The sequence below is a fragment of the Cryptomeria japonica genome, chromosome 1, assembly GCF_030272615.1.
Source record: "Cryptomeria japonica chromosome 1, Sugi_1.0, whole genome shotgun sequence".
NCBI lineage: Eukaryota > Viridiplantae > Streptophyta > Pinopsida > Cupressales > Cupressaceae > Cryptomeria > Cryptomeria japonica.
In genome coordinates, this window is record NC_081405.1 from 30027383 (window position 1) to 30048431 (window position 21049).

At 36.9% G+C, this 21049-nt stretch overlaps 1 protein-coding gene across 1 annotated transcript; it reads right to left on the reverse strand.

Moving 5' to 3' along the window:
* Nucleotides 1-15996: 15996 nt before the first annotated feature.
* LOC131038897 (uncharacterized) lies at nt 15997-20065 on the reverse strand. Its single transcript, XM_059219464.1, has 3 exons — nt 17929-20065; nt 16686-17055; nt 15997-16537 (listed from the first exon to the last, which is right to left on the reverse strand). Exons 1-3 carry the CDS (start codon nt 19636-19638, stop codon nt 16524-16526), a joined length of 2094 nt encoding a protein of 697 aa, XP_059075447.1. The 5' UTR covers nt 19639-20065; the 3' UTR covers nt 15997-16523.
* Nucleotides 20066-21049: the final 984 nt, after the last annotated feature.

The following is a 21049-nucleotide window of genomic DNA, read 5'->3' on the forward strand; positions in this document are numbered from 1 at the left end:
GGATTTGGTGGGTGAGGGAAAATAGGATTTTTATTTAAAATAAAATTAGTTTATTTCAATAAATGAGTGCAAGTTGCATTTGTAGGAAAATGCAAGTGGGGGGGGATAATGATTTAAATAAATGTTTTTATTTAATTTATTTAAAAGAGGAATAGGGGGATTTAATTAAATAAATAGATTTTATTTATTTAATTGATTGGAATTTGATTTAATGAATTAATTAAAATAAATTGAATAATTTATTTAATTAATAGAAGAATGTTTGGCGATGAATTAATTAAATATTAATTTAATTAATTGATGGCTAGTGGATTTTTAATCACATAAATAGCATTTATTTATTTAATTAAGCTGGACAGATTTGTGTGACTACAGGAAGTATCATCAACTTTCCCTATACCTTGGATGCCTCTATTCTACCTTTCTTAGGATCAGATCACTTTCCTATTCAACTTGGCATTCAGGGCGAGGTTGGTCCAAAACGATGCCCTTTGAAATTTGAGAATATGTGGCTGAAGGACGATAACATCCTCAAGCTTCTAAAGGAGTGGTGGAATACGGCCAAGGTCTCTAGGTCTAGGATCTTTAAGATTGTTAACAAACTTAAGATTATTAAGCAGAATCTCATTCATTGGAACAAGGAGCACTTTGGCAATATTTTTGACAATAAAGCCCAAGTGGAAGTTGAATTGGTAGAAGTTAATGAGAAAGTGATGAGACATGGGATGGATAAGGCCCTGTTTCTCAGAGAAAAGAAACTACTTGTGGATCATGAATCTATTCTTGCCAAAGAAGAAGTCTTCTGGAAACAAAAATCTAGAGAGACGTGGCTGGAGGAGGGTGATAAGAACACCAAATTCTTCCTTAATAGTGTGAGGATGAGAAGAGTCATAAATCATATCTCCAAGATTAAGTTAATTGATGGCTCTGAGGTGACTAACCCTAAATCCATTGCGATAGAGGTTGTATATTTCTTTTCACTTATCCTCAATTCTAACTAGAGCCCTCATGGCTCTGTCCAGGACAAGTTTATAAAGTGTATCCCAAAACTTCTGAGTAAGGACCAAACTGATTTTATAACTGCTAAATTTTCTTTAGCAGAAGTAGAAGCAGCTCTTATGCAGATGAGCCCAGACAAATCCCCTGGGCTGGATGGCTTTTCGACTAGCTTCTTTCAAAAATGTTGGCCCTTCTTAGGTGTGAAAGTAATGACAGCTCTTGAAGGAATGGGTAACTCGGGTAATATCCTCAAAGAAATTAATAATACTTTTTTGGCCCTTATCCCAAAGAAGGATAAACTTGAGTGTTTTGATGAGTTTCGACCCATCGCCTTGTGCAATACTATCTATAAACTTTTTTTCTAAAACTCTAGCTAATAGGCTTCAAAAACTCCTTCCCATGTTGATTAGTGAGGAACGGACAGGTTTTGTTCCTAGAAGATCTATTTACGATGGGGTTATTATAGCTTAGGAGGCTATCCACTCTATACAGAAGAATGGTAATCCCAGTATGCTCTTAAAGCTTGACATTAGGAAAGGATATGACAAGGTGAATTGGAGATTTCTATGCAGATGCTTAGAAACTTTTGGATTCCCCTCTATCTAGATTACTTTGATTTTTGAATGTATCTCTACGCCTAAATTCTCAGTACTGGTTAATGGCACTCTTGAAGGATTTTTTAGTTCCTCTAGGGTTTTGAGGTAGGGAGATCCTTTATCCACTTTTCTCTTCATCATTATGGTTGAATCCTTGGGGAGATCGATTTCTAGGGCCAGGGAGAATATTCATGTGACGGGAATTAGAATCGCCAGCAACCTTGACCCTATAACGCATCAGCAATTTTTGGATGACACTATGTTATATGGGCTTAGAGATCTAGGTAAGGCTAGGGCTTTTAAAAAAATATTGGACTCTTACTCAAAGGCTTCAGGTCAGGAAATCACTCTGGCTAAATCAAAAGTCTTTTTTTTTTACACTAAGTTAAGTTTACAAAAAGACATTTGTGGCATTCTGAATTTCAATCACGAAAGCCTCCCCTGTAAGTATCTAGGCTTGCCCTTGGATAAAGGCTCTGGGTCAACTAATCTATGGGATGGAGTACTAGAAAAGATTAAAAGTAGGCTAGCAACCTAGAAGGGTAAGTGGCTATCCTTTGCGGGCAGAGCTACTATGGTTAAATCGGTTTTGGCTGCTATGCCTATCTACCAGCTTTCATGTTTCAACCTGCCCCAATCCAAAAAGGAAGTACTAAATAGACATCTAAGATCTTTCTTTTGGCAAGGGGCAGAAGAGAAGAAACGGATCTCCCTAATGGCCTGGGACAAGATTTGTAGGCCTAAGTCGGCAGGGGGTATTGGGATTAAGGACATTAAGGTCCAGAGTAGGGTGTTAGGGGCCAAATTAATATGGAGAATGTTCAGATATCCTCATCTTAAGTGGGCCCAAATCCTCTATCATAAATATCTCTGAGGTAGGGACCATATGAGCCTCTTTTGGGATTCCTCCCCTCTAAGAGGCTCACATATATGGAACTTTATGCTGGATTGTAGGAAAATCATCTTAGATAAATTATCATGGAATTTGGGAAAGGGGGATAAAGCCCTCTTCTGGTCTGACTCTTGGGGAGGTTTTCCAGTCCTTCAGCAAAAATTTAACCTGGAATCGTTGAGAGAGTAGTGCTTGAATCTGTGTGGGGTGGGTATGTCAAGGACTACATCACGCCTTATGAGGGGGACTTAGCTAAGGGTTGTTCTTGGAGATCCCTTGATCAGGTAAACATCCCTGCCAGGGAGAAATTATTGCTTCAAGACATCCTTAAGAAAAGGATGGTCACTTTCAACTTAGGGTCAGATACTCTTGTCTAGGATGGTCGAAATCAGGAGAATATACCTCAAAAGATGGTTATAATCTCCTCCTGAGTCAATAGCTTTCCTCTTCCACCTCTGTCCTTGCAGCCTTGTGTTGGGACAAGATGTGTCTACCAAAGGCAGGATTGTTCTCATGGTTAGCTCTCCAGAATAAGATTTTAATAACAGACAAATTTAGAAAGATGGGCTATGCAAGCCCTAGCAGATGCCCCTTGTGCGAAGAGGCTGAAGAAGACAAAGACCACATCCTTCTCAATTGCAATTATGCCTCTAAGTGTTGGTTGTGGTTGTGCAACAAATTAGGGTAGTTCTCAGCCTTTCCCAATGCCATCCTTGGGATATTTTAGGCATGGCCAATCCTTTTTAAGAACTCCCTTTATGGGGGGCTTTGGAACCTAGCCCCCTCTTTGGTTATTTGGGAACTCTGGAAGGAACGCAATAGGAGACTCTTCAAGGAGCAGAAGATGGAGTGGACCCTTCTGATGAATAAAATAGAAGCCTCAATAGTGGATACTTTAAATAGTAGAACCTCTAAATTTCCTAGTAATCTCTTAGAGATGACCTACTGGGATGAGAAGATGAGGGGGCGGTGGTTTGGTTTGAGGATCCCTCCCTTTATTGGAATTGGTAGCTCTAACAATTAGGAGTTAAGAAAGGCCTGCAAGTGGAGAGCCCCTAAAAGGGGTTGGGTTAAGCTAAACTTTGATGGTGCTTCCCGAGGAAAATCCAGGTCCTGCAGGCATCGGATGTTGTTTGCATGATGAGGGTGGGAGGGAATTGGCCAGGGTAGCAAAACCCATAGGGTTTAAATCTAACAAGGTTGAAATCTTAGCCCTAATTGAAGGTCTCCTTCTTTGCCAAAATAGAGGTATTCGCAAACTGGCCATTGAAGGAGACTCGGCCATTATTATCAATGGCCTTAGAAAAGATTCTCTGCCTGATTGGAAGTTGAATGTGCTCTTGTCTAGAGCTCTTGGTCTCCTTAAAGATTTCAAGAAAATGACCTTCAACCATATTTATAGAGAAGGAAACTCCAGAGTGGATGAATTAGCTAATGCAGGAGCTAATGGTAAGTTCATCAGTTAGGAGGGGGTCATCCCCCTTTGCTTTAGCCAATTGGGTTATCCCAACCCTTTGGCCTTGGTCAGCTTGGGTGGTCTTGTAGAGGAGGAGAGTCTTTGCTCCCTTAGGAGGCTAACCCGAGATCAAAGAATTTAGTGAGCTTGTCTCTAAGCTCTCAGTTATTGAATGATTCAGTAAGGTGATTATCCTTATCTACCATCGTAAGCTTTTATGGTGATAATGTGAGCTTCTTCCTGTAACTCAGCTCAGGGTCTTTAGCTTTTTATGACATGAGCTTTTATTCTTAACATCTCCTATAGTCTCTAAGGATGTTGCAGATTAATTGTGAAGGTTTGGCACCACTAGTTGTGTGGTTTTTCTGGGCTAACATCTCGTTAAGTGCTTGTTGTAGGATTAGTCTGGAGGTTTTTATGCAGGTTTGGTCTCAATAAGCCTTGCAGGGCCTTCCCCTTGAGGTTTCTGGTGCTTCATTACTCATTCAAGGAGTTTCTTGACATTTCCTCTCTTATTTAAGCTTTGTAGTGTTTTCTCTAGACACTGATCTTGGTCAAAAGATCTTTTGCAGATCATTTGTAACCTACTTCTGAGGATTTGTTATCCAGGCTATCATGGGCGAAGCAGTTACCATTTTTTACGCTGGAGCAACTCTTTCAGAACTTCTAAATTTATAGAATGATATCTCTCTGTCATATAGCTCTGTCGGATGGGATTTTCCTAGGGGCTATTGTATCTAGTTCTCTTTCTTATTTATGGGTATCATTAGATTGTGATCCTCTAAGGGATCTGGGCAAGACCACATGTTTTCTTCTTTCATTCTTTCCTACCGGTGTCTACACTGAATGGAGTTTGTAATCATTTTCTTTAATTAATAAAATTTTCAAGCTTCGACCTTTTACCGATCATATATATATATATATATATATATATATATATATATATATATATATATATATATATATATATATATATATATATATATATATAACAATTTAATATTGATTACAATATCATATATAAAAATAATTTAATATTAATTATAATATAATAATATTTTTTTTAAATGAAGTAATGAACAAATATGATATCTTTCGACATACTTTACCTATATTTCTCTAAAAATAAATATACTAGTTTAAATAGAATAAAAATTTATTTAAATAAATGTTGAAAAATGCATAATTTAATCAAAATAAATTTAATTGAATATTGGCAAATTCATATGCCTTAATTTAATCTACATGAAATGAATTGGTTACACTACTTCCTTCCTCCCCACTAAAAAGCTTTTCCAGCTTCCCCTATAACTCACAAACTATATCCCTCCACTTATTTTTTAAGTTTGTCAGTATTAATTAAGCCACATTAGTCTTCCATCTAGAATTCAAATTTTAAATTTCCACTTTCATTTAAAATCAAATAATTTTTAATTATTTAATTATTTGAATTCCTTTCAACATTAATTAAATAACTTTTATTATTAAATCAATTATTTTTTCCACAAAATTAAATGTTTTTTATTATTTTATTCTTTTTCTTTTTTTATAATTAAATTATTTTAGTTATTTAATTAACTTATTTTCTTCCAACATTAATTAAATATTTTTTATTATTTAATTAATTCTTTTTGTATAAATAATTAAATAATATTTATTGTTTAATTTTTTTCGACCATGCACATTAATCAAATAATTTTAATTATTTAATTAAATCTTTTTTCCCCTTTTCATATAATTATTTTAATTATTTAATTAACTAACATTCTTTTCTATAATTAAAATAATTTATTTAATTATTTTTCTAATTCTTTTCCCATCCACATGATTAAATAATAATTATTTAATTAATTCTTTTCTTTTGTCTCTTCTAATTAAATAATTATTATAATAATTATTTAATTAGTTAATTAAATCTCCTATAATTAAATGAATTATTTAATTTATTTAATTATTCACTTTTCTATCTCTCCTAAAAATAAATAAAATATTGCCTGCTAATGGGCTTTTGAGGGTTTATCCTCCTAGGATGCGTGATAAAAGCCAGTAGAGGATTCTGCCAGATAAGGGATGGACCAAGATCAACTTTGACAGGGCATCAAGGGGGAATCCTGGGATCTCTGGGGTAGGGTTTATAGCTCGTGATGAGAATGGTAGTATTCTTGCTCTTGGAGCTAAGAGATTGGTGGATGGTACTAACAACGAAGTTGAGTGTCAGGCAGCAATTGAAGCAATTCTTTTGGCGAAGAAATTGGAGGTGAAAAAACTCCATCTTGAAGGGGACTCCCAGATAGTGGTGAATGGTATTGCTAGGGGACGGATGGAGGCTTGGTACCTGGATAAACATATCAGAAAGATGAATAACCTTCTGAGTAGGTTTGAGGATTTTAAGGTATCGCATGTTCTCAGGGAAGCGAATGCTGAGGCTAATAGGCTTTCGAACGTAAGTGCAAATGGTTCCTTGGTTGATCATTTTAATTTCTTTGAAGACCTAAGGGATTTGAGTCCCTTAGATTTTGGATGAAGGTGCTTTGTGTTTGAAAGGGGAACACGAGACGTGGTGTTGAGACTTGTGTGATTCATTTTAGATACGGGGTGGGGATGGCTCACGTGGTTTGTGTTCATCGAACTGGTAGCAAGTTGTAATGGCGGAGTAGGTGCAATGATGTCAGTGTATGGAGTTTTTTTCTACTGATGATGTGTGGTATGAGGTGGTGCGTGCAAAGAAATTAATTTTTGGAGTGGCTGCGGATTGTTATTTTAGGCCCTCATTTTCCTTTTTTGGCATTGTGCAGAGGACTGTTTTGGCTATTGTGAGTGTTGGTTTTGGCTGTGAGTTCGGGGAAGGATGGAAGCCAACTTCTCATTGTTTACAGAGGGCCAAATGCCTGCATTTCGAGGCATAATCTCAAGCAACTGCTTGTTGAATGTTTTTAGGGTGGATGAGGAAGTTTTCTGGAGGGTTGTTCGCCTGATGTTTGGGGAAGAATTCTTGGATACTAACTATCACCCGCGAACAAATTTGGATGTTTCATCCCTATTCGTGGCTCTGGCCCCCCTGGTGGGAGGTTCAAAGGAGGAGGTGTTGCAGGTGGCGTCCCTAGTACTGAGACCAAAATGGTCAGGTGGCTTAGCGGAGGTGATGGCTCAAGCGGAGATTGGCAAGGGTCTGAGAATGGATCAAGGGTCATGGTGATGTTTAGGTGGGGGAATGGAAGCACTGTAGCCTCTGGTGGTGTGGTCGACTTCTCGTTCGGTGGAATTCCAGATGGAGGATGCAAGGAATGGGTGGCGGGAAATTGTGGAATTTGTGCGAGAGTTGGGACCAGTGGAGAGAGTGAAAATGTGTGGCAAGCAGACCTCGATGAAGTCGCAGGTTCCAATTGGCGAAGATGGGCGGTCGCTGGTGCTTCACCAAATCCCACGAAAGAATTTGAAGGTGGTGGATCGCAGTATGTTGCGAGCAGGATGGTCTGGAACCATCGCAGGTGTCAGGATGGAGCTGCCCAAGGCAGGTCCCAGTCAGGGCATTCCCAACTTCTCCAGGGAGGAAGCCCTTGGCTAGTTCCGGTAGGATGGTCTCTTGTGGGTTGTCGGTTTTTTGGGTGGGGATGCATAGTTGTAAGGAATGTATCTGGTATGGTAGGCTTTGTAGGTGTGGTATTTGTCTCGGGTTCTTTTTGTTATTGTAGGGGCGAGACCCCATTTTGTGGAATGTTGTTGAGCAGCTTAAGGCATGTATACTTTCCTTTCAAGCAATATAAATTTTAAACTGGTTATCGATAAAAAAAAAAAATTATTTTATTATTTTCCTTTCATGCACAATTAAATAATTATTTAATGTTAATTTAATTCTTCACTTCCACCTCTTCAACTCCCACTCAGTGTGAGTTCAACTGATCATCTATTTATCTCCATTATGCAATCCGTTAACTTTGTAATTATCTCAATTTTCTCATTGAAAATTCCCCCCACCTCTTAATCTCAACACTTTGTTCATTTGCTCACCTCTTAATCTCAACCATTGATTCTCTCAAGGATTTCTATAAAAGAGACCTTTCTTTTTTGGCATCCACAATGTAATGCCCACCAAAATACCTTAGAGAAATAAAGCAACTAACATACTAATGAAGATAAAAAAAAATTTAAATAATATCTAATACAACACATATCATCATCCACAAATCACATTCATTGACATCTAATCATTACGAACATGAATCATAACACATAAAAACTAATTATGCAAGCAGAATATCATAACATCACTATCATCTCCCAAGGGTATCTCAACATCATTGCTTATATAACCAACATAAGCAATAATAATCTACTCATTTCCATTACAACACTTAAGATATTCATTACCAATGCAATACACTTAATTCCTATCTTTCATGATATGCAACTAATCAATATGATATGTTGTACGATTAATGCAATCTCAATCCATACTCCCTAAGTTCATTTTATTATCCAATTCCAAAAGTTCCTAATCCCCTTTACCATTTCCTTACTATCATGAACATAAATATACAACTCAAGCACCACAACAACACATAACAAACACCAATCACAAGACAACCACATGTATAAACTCTCAGAGGCGTACCAACCAATCAAGATAGAAATGCTAAACAACAAAGGAAACATGTAGGAGTGGAGTGTCATCACATGCTATCCTCCAAAACATAAAAGCATTGCCTTGAAAGGCATAATCCTGATAGACATGTGGAGCCATCTCAACCTATGAGATAGTGAAGGGAGATTGACTTGCCATCGCAATGGCCTTCCCAAGCTTATCCTACAACATCCTCACCAGGATCAAGTCTCGAGGCTGACAACTATTAATTATCTTGATTAGTTGAATCCTAATTACCCAACCCATCTAATTAATTATTAATGTTATTACTTGTTTACAATAAGGAAAACTTCCAATGTGCCCTAGCGATCTAGACTCTAAGCATCCTTACAAGGAACCTCTTAGTAGCCTATCTCTCATGACCCCTATCATCACATAAAAGCCCGCTCCCCCTAACATGTTCTCTAAAACAACAATAACAATCAAGGAGGCTCAAAGCAACATCCAAAAGAATTCATAACAACACATAAGATAACATAGCCATCAATATCAATCAAGAGCCTCAATGCAAAATAGTAAATCAAAGCCATCTCATGGGCAATCAAAATCTGCCATAAACACGAAGTTATCCTCAACAACAAGACTTATCAACTCGCTAGAGAAAAAGAAATAAAATAAACCTCACAACACGGCTTATCAACATGTTGGAGAAGCATAAAACCTCTATGGCAAGGCATATCAACTCGTCAGACCATAAAACCATAAAAAATAGCCAAATCATATAAAATATGATTCTGGAAAACATTAGAAAACCTCAACATAAGCCTCTGGTACAAAGACGGAATAGAAACTCCCAACACAAAATCCCAAAATTGAGAAAATATAGAAAGACCACAGATTAGCGCATTTGCATTATTCTACGGCGCTTTTGAAATATCTGATAGCGCATATGAAACATGAAATGGCGCATATAACAAATAGTTCAGCACATATGAATGACAAAATAGTGCATACATTTGACAAAAAAGTGCACATGATAAACAGAGAAGCACATACAATCAATTAAATAGTGCATATGATGATAACTAGCGCATTTGATAAAAAAACAGACATTGACAGATAAAACTTTTGGCAAGAAAATAAAATTCAAGGGATCACGAAAACTCTCAAATAAGGGCTCAAAAGAAACGCCCAGGCAAAACAAAGAGTGGTATAAATAATATAAGAAAACATGGACTATAATAAAAGATATATCAAAAACATACTTCCCAGCTATTGGGCCAAAACTTCCGCAAAGAGATTTGCAGAGAGACTCACAGAGAGCCTCATTTGGTTGATAACATAACCAATAGGATCACAGACCCAAACAAAGCTTAAGGAAACATCAACCATGTATAAACAAACATATTCAACAAAAGGAAAAGCTCTGTGACATTCCCCTTATGAAAATGTCAAACTATGAGAGTCACAGAGAAGACCAAGTACACTCCCAATCCTCAAAAGCACAATAAGGGCCTCCAAACCAATGCAAATCCAAACTCAAAAACACAAGCTAAGAACGAGAATCAATGCACATAAATTCACGAAGTCGTGCGTTTACGGCGAGCAATAATATCAGATAAATAATAAATTTCCCCAAAAACTATAATGTAAACTATTATAAATTTCCCATGAAATATTTCAATCTTAGACTATATAAAACTATACAAATATTTTTCCCATGCCCGGAAGACAATCTTTTCTCTGTAAACACGGTGCAAACAAGATTTTGAAAATAAAATACAAAAGTAAGATTCTCCAACCTGCAAATTGAAGTTATGGAATGAAAATCTGATGAAGCGCAAAACCAATCCAAAAGCTCCAATCATCAAACATTATCAAATAGCCAAGCACAATCTCCAAATGGTAACTCGGCAAAAAGCATAGGCTACCATTAAAATTAGAAAACACATTCAAAACCAAGCCTCAAAACCGGTCAATGAAAATAATCCAAAAAACAATAAATCTTACCTACCCATCCTCATAATATTTTATTTTCCCAATACATATTTAACCAATAACGATAAACGGTAGGTAGGAAATATAATAAAGCTTATTTACCAAGTAACAAGAGAATATTAGTAGACATCAAGTTTCCACAATCTATGAGATTAATCTTTAGTGTTTCTGGATTAGATAAGAGAATATTAATAAAATAATATAAAGTATTATTCACCATGTGAATAAATAATAACCATGCTTGATCGAATAACCAAGGGCTATTAATTAAAATAAAGCCAATTAAATAAATAAATACAAATAACCAAAACATAAATAAATAGAAGCCATTAATAAAATATTAATCAACACTAAAATATAAAAGCAACATTAAACAATAAATAAATGAATAAATAATATTTAAACAATAAATACCAAATAAACAATAAATCAATAATTAATAAATAAACACTAAATCCCAAATAAATAAATAATCAAATTAAACTATAATAATCCTTCAATTAATTAAATAAATAAGTAAATAAATACATACTCACAAACCAACAAGAACCACACCACACTGACTGACATGGTGAATCATGCCAAGACAACTGACAACCCAAGGTAGACATCTTAAGCCTAGAGTATATGAAGGGAACTCATGCCATCTCCGACAACTTGCCATTGGGATTTAAAGACACACTCAGACCTGTAAAGCCAGGTGAAGTCGATGTCTGGTACCTGCAAATCCTGCATCCACAAAGTCGTGATACAACATATACAAATATATCATAGACAAGCAAGTGATAGAGAATCGCAATGAGTGATGTGACATCGTCCCTATCACGAAGATAGTCATAGAACGCACATACACATCATAATTTCAATCGTCACATATAATCATGAAATAGGGTTAGTATACCCAACATGTCATCGAATCCATAAGCAATATAATCCATCCAACATAACAAAACATATAGGATTCATCAATATATGTCCATCATATAGCATGATCATAAATAGCAAATATCATCAACCACATAGGTCATCAAGTAGCATATATCCATATAGTGTCTAGCATCATCATAAACATCTGAAATGTAAAATAGAATCATAGTCCTAATCCAAAACATCATAAATGAGTCTAGAGAAGTCTATCATGCATGAAACAAAACATAAGTCGAGGAGGGACACTACATTTCTACACTATTATGTCAGATTATGCGTTCATTATCATTGAGCCATAATTTCATCATTAATCAACCATTCTCCATTTTTTTAGTTGTCCTCTTGTGCTAGTGCTAATACTAAAAGTGATTGGCAAAATCATGTAGGAAAGGAGAACAATGGAGTCAGACTTAATGATTGCAGGAATTTTGTTTATTTCAATTGCATGCATATTGATTTAGAGTTCCATTAGTATTGTTGAATGATTTTTGTAGATTCTAGGCTTGTGGTTGAGCTAATTAGGATTTACAATATGTTAAAATATTTTTAACAAGTTTAAATATACACATTTTTTTAATATTTTTGTTTATCTTAATTAGAGTTTTTAATACCTTTCTTGCTTATCTTGATTTGAGTTTTTTATACCTTTATATTTTTTAAGGTGTATGAGATGAATCTTATAAATACAAATTTGGTTTTCAAATATTGGAGTTCAAATTTAAATTTAAATTATTGTATAACTTATAAAGGCATTCATTTATCATCTCAATATATTCTCCCCACTTCAGTCATTTCAAGCATTATCATTTGCATTTTTAAAAAAAACATTTTAGTTTGATGTTCTAAACAATTTAAAATCTACAAATTCATTCTAAAAGCATTTGCATAGGGACATATATAAGATTTAAATCCTCGATCTTTTATATACATTTCTAATAATTAATCTAGATGAACATCTTCCCTTGTGAAATAAGAACAAACCTTAAAAGATATTTTTTAATTTCTTTAATCTCAACTAGAAAAAGAAATAGAAAAACAAAGTAAATATAATCTTTTTCACACATGGGAAAGGCCAAATTTCCCAAAAGAAGCTTGGGAAGAAAGAGTGCACTTTTTGCACTAACTGAAAAAGAATTTTATTTTAGAGTGTGATGCCTTCAAGGACAGCGTGGATAAATTTGTGAATATCTTAACCACTAGCTTAAGCACTAGATCGTGGTATAATTTAGCTTAACCACTAGCTCGTGGTATAATTTATTCAGCAAAGTATATTGAGAAGATGGGATTGCTCATCATTGCTTGCATAGGAAAAGAATTGATTTGCAAAAGCCAATTTGATTGGACAAATTGTCCCATAGGCTATATTTAGCCTCATGAATGTTAAAATTGTCTTATTTTTCTTCTTCAAAAACAACTATATTCATTTATTTTTATCACATTTCCTTCATTTATTATACTTTAATTTTTAATATTTCACATCCCCATACCCATACCTCCCACAGTTCTAGAATTATGCTTAAAGCAACGCCTACTTTCCTCTAAAAGAACTAATCACACATGGAAAAGGCCAAAAGAAGCTTTGAAAAAAAGAGTGCACTTATTCAATGAAGAGTATATTGAGAAGATGGGGTGAGTTACAATAACTTGCATAGGAAAATTTTTGATTGGGCAGGCTGTCCCGTAGGCTATGTTTAGTCTTGTGAATGTTAAGATTGTCTTCTTCTTCTTCTTCTTCTTCATCTTCATCTTCAAAAACAACTACATGCCTTAATTTTTATCACATTTCCTTCATTTATTATACTTTAATTTTTAATATTTCAAATCCCCAAACCCATACCCCCTTCAATAATTATACTTTAATTTTTATTATTTAAAATCCCCATACCCCCCACAATTCTAGAATTACACTCAAGGCAACGTCTAATTTCCTTTACAAGAACTAATCACTACAACATGAAAGTCTTTATGTTGAGCATATACCTAGCCTACTGTAACCTCGGAGTGGACAAGAGAAAAAGAACACAAAAACTAAACAACACTACATGTATCTTCTCACCCTAAGGAACATTCTTCCACCGAATAAATGTCTGCATGCGGCCTAGTAGATCCGATTCCTGTTTCTTAAGAATGCTATTATTTTACAAAACGCGTTTAAAAATGTTACACGGACGACCACAACTGGTTCTACAGAAATTTATTTCTAGACCTGCCCCTAGTCAGGAACAGGAAATTACTGCTCCAAGAAATATTGTCCGGTACTTTCTGCTTGGATCGAGAAGTCTGCCATAAGTAGGTTTTGTTTGCACATTCAAATTGTCAAACTGTGTTTTGACTGTAGAGAAATATGGAAGATGAGCTGACCACTAAGATGAGACAAGATATTTTTGAATACAGGTAAGTACTTTGCTTACTGGCCTCTGCTTTTCCATCTTCCATACCTATTTTCTATGCAAATCGAGCCAAGAAGGAAGTTTGATGCATAAATGCATGTCAACTGCCAGAGGAAAGGACCGTATAAGAGAGATGATTTCAACTTACTCCAGATTTCACAACCAAGAACAGAAATGAAGCATATAATGCAGTTTGTTGGACAACTGATATCTGGAGATGATACATGTGTTGGGATTCCTGCTTTTCCCTTAGTAGCAATCCACGTGAACTCCTATCAATTAAAGCACAGTATGTTCATATAATGCATGACAGTCCTCAGGAAGTGTGTCAGGATGCACTCAAATCACAAAACATGTGATTGACATTGACCCAGCCGATACAGGAATCAGTACTTGCTAAATTAATTTATAGGCTGATAGTTATTGTGAACAAATATGAAGGGGCATTAGGTAGGTAAGGTTTTCTATGATGTGAATTTGGCAACGGATCATGAGGTAGAACCAAATACATCTAACAGATCACCAGAATTCCGTGAGTAATCAGGATAAACTAGAAATGTTTCTAAACTGTCTGCCAACCACAAGCAATCCTGGGAAAACATGCACTTACTCATGCTAGATTGTAACAACAGGTCTTGCAATTGTAATCTGAATGTCATACTCTTGCCTTCATTTTCTTATCCATTTTCTTCGTTGTGAATTTGCATAGACTGTCCGCCAACCACTAGCAATCATGTTAAAACCTGAGCTTAACCTCTCTGAAGAATCCTGGGAAAACATTAACTTACTCGTGCTATTGTTGTTGAATGCCATACTCTTACCCTCATTTTCTTATTCATTTTGTACGTTGTGAATTTTGCAATGGGCGATGAGGTAGAACCATATACATCCAATAGACCATTAAGGGGTGTTAGATAAGGCTTTCTAAGTTGTGAATTTTGCAATGGGCCATCAGGTAGAACGAAAATACATCCAACAGACCCGTAGAATTTCATTACTAATGTAGGTCGTGGCAAACTAAAAATGTGCATAAACTATCCGTCAACCACAAGCGATCCTGGGAAAAGTTGAGCTTAACCTCTCTGAAAATTCCTGGGAAAACATGAACTTTCATGCTAGACTGTAACAACTGGTTATGAAACTAAAACTTCAATGTCATACACTCTTACCCTCAAATTCTTATCCATTTTCGTATTATGATTTTTGTTAGATGATAGTAAATTGATTTTATTATCAGGCTTCACAAACCAGTCGCTTTAATAATTTATTATAACATATTGGGTTTCAAAAAAGTGACAAATACATTCAATCTGTGTTGCAATGTATATAGGTTATACTCATTTATAAAGGTATGCCATCTTCTTACCCTCAAATTCTTATCCATTTTTGTATCATGATTTTTGTTAGATGAGGGTAAATTGTTTTTATCAGACTTCAGAATTTGCTTTTACTATAGCATATTATGTGTCAATGATGTGACTAGTACATTCAATCTGGGTTGCAATTTATATAGGTTATACTCATTTATAAAGGTGTTTATCTGCAAAATAAGCAAAATAATGCAACACATCTCATTTTTTTTAATATTGGATAAACCAAAAAGGAAAAAAATTACAATGGACCACTGCAAGAGCAGCATCTACAATCACATGACCAGAAAACTTGCAGGATAGTTACAATGCCCACCTTAACACAACAGGGAAAAACACCAAGCTGAGCAACATGCAACAGCTAACAAAAGCAAAATTGAATAGAATTCTACAGCACGGTGACCTATCACAACCAACCACATCAGTCATATGAATTTGAGGTGTTTGTTAAACAGTTAAACGTCCTGTCTGTACTAGCCTTGGCTCATCTAGTCCCTCAAACCTAAATTTCAAAGGTTTTCCCCATAAATAAACTGTATAGCTACAATAGACATTAAGATATTATTTTTGGTGTTCCATATAAATGCTTAACTATTTTTGACAAGATAGCAAAAAAGTTTGAATCAAAATAAAGTTATCAGGCCATATAAGATAACCGGGCAATTAATCCAAACATAGCCTACAAATTGGAAATGTCAAACAAGATTGTTGCACACAAAAAGAGAAACAATAGGTAGAAGTTCATAACCCATTATTCAATCCACAACCTCATTAGCACACCATCTCTGCCGAATAAAAAAGAGCATTTTCCTTCAGACTGAAACAAAAGATAATGGTCTTGTCGATGCCTCGCCCATTATATTCAAAGGCAGAGACATGCAAAGGCTACAGAATCAAAGCTATTGAAGCCTCCTTGAAGAACACTCAAAGGACCTTCATAGCAATACATTGTAAGTGACACAAGCAGAACAATGAAACAAATCCATTTTATGCAAATACCAAATTCAATTGAGAAACAGAATCCAAATTGGAACTGCACATATCTATACATCATGCCTTGGGGATAACAACCCTCCTTTGGTCATGTAAGAATCAACCAGAAATCTAAATTTGTTGAGGCCAAATACAAATTAACTAGCTTGTCAAAAAATAAAATGAGGCCCATCAATTTACAGAACTATTTTGCAAGACCCAATATCCCGGTATTCAGTGTTAAGCTGCAATATATGCTTGGAAAGATGCACTGCTGAACGAACTTTTCAATAAATCAGACTTGAGGGCTTGCATTCCAAATTGAAATGCGAGGGCTCTCCTCATCCACTTATACCTTCATGTCAAAAATTGACGCTTGTTTAATCAAGCTGAATATAATCCTTGACAACGAATTTATATGTCCCCATGCGTTTCTTACAATAAATGGCAGCAGCCCATTCATATTCTGTGATTCACATGGTTAAAAATTATTTACTTCTCACCTTCATTCTCTGCCGTATCATTCAAAGTTGCTCTCCTTCCTTTTTTGCTCTTTGGTTTCTTTTCTTTTCGCCGTTTTTTCTTTGCATCTATTGTTGTCCATGTGTAGTCCCTAGGAATAACAAAGGGATCCTGAACCTCTTCTGGACAACTTTCAGGGCTCAGGGACACACCAGAACCACGATTATATGGGCCTTTAATCCACTGAAACCATGAGTTTGCAGGTTGTTGTGCAGCATCACCATCTTTCATCTTCATGTCTTGCATATTCTCAGGGCTTGTAGGTGGAGTGCAAAACTCTTCAGGCTGCAGTTCTTCAAACTTAGTAAAAGTAACAATCACTCTGATGGTAGGAACTACAGGAATAGCAATCTGGTCCAAACAAACAAGTGATTCAGCAAAACAAAGATGCTTTGGAGACTGCTACAGGAAAAATTCATTCCTAGCTTGTTTTAAAAAGTTGAAAAATCATAACACTAGTCAAACAGAGACAATGATTATAAGTTAATGCTGTTGAAAAGTCACAAACAACCAGCAATAAGCTGCTTTTGTGTAAAATTTAGCTTGCAAGGTAACACATTTGTCATTATTCATGATTAATGAAAAATGTTGGTCTATCAAATCAAAAAGTACACATTACATTGAAAGGGACAATGCTATTAAATATATCTCATATTTCAAATTCTAGCATAACCATTAAAGTCAATGCAAGTTCACTACACAACCATTTAACTCAAGACAAATACAGTTGACAATGTCATTTAGGCTGGTGAAAACTAAATCTCTGAACTTACAAAGAAACAGTTTAAGAAAAAAAAAATCATTCATCAAAATGACCTACAAAGCATGTAAGCTACTTATATGCAGCATTATTGGCAGTAAAAAGACCCATGCACCATGACCAGTCATCCCAATAAAGCAATTCGACAGATTAATGCATTCTATTACCTAAAAATTACAAAATCATTCTTCCAAGAACGTAGAAGCAGCACTTATTTCAACATTTTTAGATTTAAAAGGAGTGTCTCCGTGTGGAACAATCCCTCCAGTCTCAACCCTGCACATTTTCTATTCCAAAGACTTGCATTGGCATTTTTCAAATCAAAGGTTCGCTTCTTTTTAAAATGTTGTAGAAGATGTATTAGGGCAACCTGGTTAAATACTAAAACATATTGGTTCCACAAATAACAACACATAATAGACAGTTCTCATAATGTGAAAATAACAGCACTACCAGATGCATACCTTAACAGGAAATGTACCACTTGGAAGCTTTGTAGTAAGCAATTCTCTGAGGCGGCGGATGGCCTTAACTTTGTTTGCCAAAATGTCCAGCAGTGGTAACAATTCGTCCGTGCGAAGAGGAAACTGAGGTGTGAGCCACAGAATAGGCCTCAATCCCTTTTTGTACTCATTTTCATGTCCGATATCATTAATGGTTGCCATGCGCCGCCTGCGAGCTGTAGCGTCTATACTAACTGACTTTCTACTATCTTTCTCCTTCCCTTTCCTGTAATCCTCTAGCTTGTAATCAGTAGGCCTTACATCAACAGATCTTCGGCCCCTTTCAGGCGAAATCCTGCCATTCTTCTTCATATTTCTTGAATTTGAATCACCCAACAGATCACTAACCTTCCCATCCACGCTCAAAGAATTCCTAGGAGGCACCATTGTCTTCTTCCCATTCTCCTGTTTCCCATTTCGCTTTCCCCAAGTAAACCAGCCCTTCTTCTCCTCCTTAATCCCCTTGACCTCAGTGTTCCCGTTTTGCTTGGAAGCATTAAAGCTGTCACTGCTTCTTTCCTCCTCCAAAAAGAATTCCTCCCTCCCATAACAACTGCGCCGGTGTCCCGTGTCAATATCCTCCCCAATTTCCACATGATCCATCTTCAATGCAGTCTCCAATTGCCTCTTCTCCTCCTCTGTAAGCAGCCCATCGTAATCCTCCAGCTCTTCTCTCTCAGTTTCGATGTCTTCGGAAGAGGCAGCAATGAGCTCGTCATCGGTCATAGCTCCAGGAACCCGCCTCGACTTAACAGAGACCATAACATGGTGCATATCATAGATCTTAGCCTTCCAGGGCCCAACCATCTCGGTTCTCTCCTGCCTTCTCCAATTCACCTGCGGAATGAGCTCAGCCTGGGTGACATCGATCCCGGGTCTGTACATATTAGTTTGCGACATGGCCGCGACCTCCTGTGCAATCTCCACCTCGGAGGGCTGAGACCCTGCCCCATCCAAGGCATTCATAATTTCCTTGTCCTTATGCGACAGCATACAGAGCGAACCAGGCGGAATCCTCCCATCCTCGCTGCCGTCCCCGAGGAACAAAAAGCTTTGATCCGATCGCTGTATGCGAAACCCGTCAAACCCTGCCAGGGTCATATCGGCCCTCAAATTAGAACCCCTCTTCCATATCTTATAAGTATCAGAGGGCGCAATGCGACCGATGAAGGGGATAACAGAGCTCTCGAAGTGGAAAGTAATCTCCATATAGAAGTCCCGCATGCGCCTCATGGTGGCAACCAGGCGGGGGAGCCTGCGACACCATTTAGCCCAGGCCAGAGGCTGATAATGCCGCATGATGATCATCGCAATAGCTTCCTCACGGGCACACACGGCCTCCTGCAGGGCACTCCACCCCTGCTCATTCTGCAAGCTCCAGTCCGCACCGGCGGCCATGAGCATCTCTGCGGCCGTCGCGTCCCCCAGGCGCACCGCCAAATGCAGCGCCGTCTCACGCCCTGGTACATCCCTCCTGTCGATTACAGCAGATATTGCGTCTGCCCTTTGCTCTTCAGCAATCGACTGCGCCTCCGTCTTCACTTCTCCGGCCTTGACGAGCCGCGGCAGCCCCGCAATGATCCGCCTCAGGGCATCATAGTCCCGACGCACAACGGCGCTGTGCACCGGACTGTGCACATATTTTATCACATCCTCCTGGGCCATCATCATTTTCTGCAATCAGGGCCGAGCAATTGGGCTGAACCTAAACAAGAAAAACATGCACCTCAAGACATTGGCGCCCTTAAAAAGCCTCTTCTCGCCTGCCCAAACACTTATTCCTTGTGTAAAAGCGAAACTGAGCAGAGATTCGCAACAGAAAGAAAGAAAAACACAGCAAAAGGAAAAGGCTAAATTCGATTCGATCCTTCCCCCTGGGGCCCAAAAGCCCAAGCCAAATTTCTTTTACGAGGTCTTAACAAACCTCCATTGAAAGGTTTAATCCAGATCTGACCTCGAAATCCAACGGGCGGTCCGTCAAATTCTTCCCTGTTTCTGGGTAATTCTGGTCCGTACCCTTTGTGTGGGCCTCCCCTCTTAATCCTCTAACCTCACCGGCCCTTGCGCCTTCCACGCTTGCTCTTTCCAACAAACATCTTCTCCCACTAAAAACTATATGCCAGGAGGATAATCTCCATTTTCGCGTGCTACTTCACAAAAAGTTTTTTTGTCTCAGGACACGTGTATTTTAGTTGAGGTTTTGCGGTGGTTTATCCCTGCCAAAATTTACCTTGGTAGTTGTCAACTTTACTTTTCCGCGTTGGTCTTGTGCATGTAGATAGATTTTTCTTTTTCACCTACACAATAGGTGTTGGCTTATCTTAAAAATAGGGATGAGTTTTAATTTAAATGATATAATTGATTTTATTTCAAATAGAAAGAATTTTTTACTTGAAGTGGACTTCTTCTTCTATATGTTAAATATAGATATTTTATTTTTTTATAGAAATAAGTTAAAATATAAAAATGTCTATTTCTATTTTATCATTTTTTATATAATGGATTACAACTATATGAGTAGGCATACATCTAAATCACAAATAGCTTTTGGGTACAATTTTTATATAATGGATTACAACACTTTGAGTAAGCATACATCTAAATCACAAGTGACTTTTTGGCTAAGTAGCTAGGTGTAGAGGATGTGGATTACAACAATTTGAGTAAGGTTGGGGTCCCATGGAGGGGGGCTTCCTAAAAAATAGAGCGGGTGTTATAGAGATTGTTTAGGAATTTATTATAGCGGGTGGTCCCATGAAAATAGAAGCGCACTTCTCCTTAAAAATTTAAGCTCCTAAATTGAAGGAAGTTAGTGCAATTCACCTTAAAAAATTTAGCTCCTAAATTTTAGGATTAATTGTGTCTATTTTTGTAGTGTGCAATTTTAACAATAATTTTTTATTGAATTATAATTGACAAGTGGCATAAATTATCCCTAAGTTGTAGTAGGGGCTAATTCCACCCCACCCCATTTGCACCCACTCAAAAATGAAAATCTAAAAAGTAGGTGCTTCTACTTTTTAGGAGAAGATTCCAAATAATCCTGTAGCCAAAAAAAAATCCATGAGACTGCCTTTTCCAT